The sequence below is a fragment of the Pistacia vera genome, unplaced genomic scaffold (genome assembly GCF_008641045.1).
Source record: "Pistacia vera cultivar Batoury unplaced genomic scaffold, PisVer_v2 Contig214, whole genome shotgun sequence".
Lineage (NCBI taxonomy): Eukaryota > Viridiplantae > Streptophyta > Magnoliopsida > Sapindales > Anacardiaceae > Pistacia > Pistacia vera.
Window position 1 is genome coordinate 2,280,597 of NW_022196018.1, and position 2,195 is coordinate 2,282,791.

At 40.9% G+C, this 2,195-nt stretch overlaps 1 protein-coding gene across 1 annotated transcript; it reads right to left on the reverse strand.

Annotated features, from left to right (window-relative positions):
- Nucleotides 1-713: 713 nt before the first annotated feature.
- LOC116129869 (SKP1-like protein 1B) lies at nucleotides 714-1,836 on the reverse strand. The gene is made up of 2 exons (XM_031415598.1): nucleotides 1,420-1,836; nucleotides 714-948 (listed from the first exon to the last, which is right to left on the reverse strand). The coding sequence occupies exons 1-2, from the start codon at nucleotides 1,834-1,836 to the stop codon at nucleotides 808-810; spliced, it is 558 nt and encodes a 185-aa protein (XP_031271458.1). The 3' UTR covers nucleotides 714-807.
- Between the last annotated feature and the right edge of the window lie 359 nt (nucleotides 1,837-2,195).

The following is a 2,195-nucleotide window of genomic DNA, read 5'->3' on the forward strand; positions in this document are numbered from 1 at the left end:
CTCAACAAAGGAAACAAGGATAATGTTGGACTTGGGGGGCTAATCCCTCCCTAATCCCTTCTATTTTCTTCTCCCACTCATCTGCTCGCTCCCTCTCTTTTTATCCTCCAGCTCTCTCTCTCTCTCTCTCAACTGAATTTCTTTGCTGTCCCAATCCCCAATCACCACCTGTCCCAACCTACACCCATGGAAATTTCCTGCCAATATCTCTTCAATCCACTACTTTCCTACACCCTCATCATCAAGTCTCAACAGAGTGTTATTACTAAAAGAGTAAACACTAGAAGAGTAAACAACGTTTACCCACCCAAGGTTTGGCGAATCTCCTAATTCCCACCCTTGGTTTCATACATTCCAAGTTCCCACCTCTGGTTTCATAAATTTCAAGTTCCCACCAATGGTTTCATCTCACCGGATGGTGGTTGTTCACTGCTGATCGTCCGCCACCCATTTGGTTTTGCGGAATACAAGAAGAGGGAGATTGAAGAAAAATATGTTATCGAAATAAATTTGAAAGAATGATGGTTATTTGTCTATACATTTGGGGGTTAAAAAATAATTTATAACTTTATTTGTCAATGGCAATTTAGTATTAGCACTATCTATATTGTGTCAGAACCAAAAATTACTAACGGTGTTAATTTAAGGGTGGGTATCTAGAATTTATGAAACCATAGGTGAGAATCTGAGATTTATGAAACCATGGATGGGAACTTAGAGATTGGCTAAACCTTGGGTTGGTAAATGTTGTTTACTCTTAACTAAAACATATTTACAGAAAACTACAGCCTCTCCCTTCAGACGGAATCAGATCAACTCCTCCCTCTCCGAGATAAAGTCAAAAATCCCAGAAATATCATCGGGTATCTCTATCTCCCACCCGAACCTATCAAAAAGTGCCTTTTTGGTGAGGTCCAGCAGCTCCGGAATGTCCAAGTAGTCTGCGGCCTGTAGAACAAAAAATCAAACATACAATTGTTACAAAGCTGAGACAGAACATAGCTGTGCCAACACTAATAAGTGATCTGAAACAAACCCTAAACACCAAGAAAATAGACACAAGAAAGTAAACTAAAGTAGAAGTCTAGCACAACACAACTACGTTTAAAATGTGCTGCATACCCACTCCAATATCTCAAACACACACAACCAAAACAGTAACAGTCACCAATAGAGAAACCCAGAAACACACAGAAGAACACTGCACAAACGCAGAAATATATATATCTCTTGATGCTAAAGCTGATCTACACTAAGTCAACAACAACTTCAGTTCAGCAAACATTAACAAGTAAGATTAACAATTGAAGGATAGAACCGAACAAAACAAAATGAACATTAACAAGTAAGATTAACTAAAAGAAGGATAGAACCAAACTAACAGATCAAGGATAAAAAAAAAAAAAAAGAGGTAGTTACTCGAATGAGGTCAAAGAGCGTGTTCTGGTCGACCATGACGAACATCGCGTCCCAGTGATTGTGCTTCTCCTTAGCCGCCAACCTCTTGATCTGAACCTCACGAAGATCCCTATCAACATCAACGACAGCAGCGGCTGCAGCAGCCGCAGCAGCAGCGTATCTCGTCTTGCGGCCAAGCAGATCGTCTAACCCATGATCAATTAAAATCTTTTCTCTCTGACCGGCCAAACTATTCTTTAGGTAGAAGACAACTGGATCGAGGATCCAGCTGTCAACATCGACGGGGATGTGGAGGCGATGATCATATCTGACTCCATCGAACAACAGTTTGATCATCCCAGACTGCATGGCGACGGCTTTGTCGACCTCAAAATTGACGCCGTCACGGCTAATGAGGGTGACTTTCTCCGACCTCATGGTGTTGATGCGCGGTTTAGGCACCAACTAATTGACACGTGCGCAGCATTGATTGGACAAGGAGCACACGTGAATATGGATTATCAATATGAAATAAATGCAATGAGAGCTTTTAAAGTGGTTCGGATGCTAAGGTAGCAAGTCCTACATCCACTGATTTGTATTTATACGGTGGGTTAGGTCGTTAAAGCGGACTGACTTATAAATGATTGAAAAAGTAAATACAAAGCTTTTTTTAGAGAGGGAGAGTTCCAATGTAAAATGATCGAATCCCCTTAATGAAGGGGTCTTCCTCTTCTTATATCAAGCTGAATGCGTGTAATCATCATTAAATCCTTGGGTTGGTATGAATGTCAGGA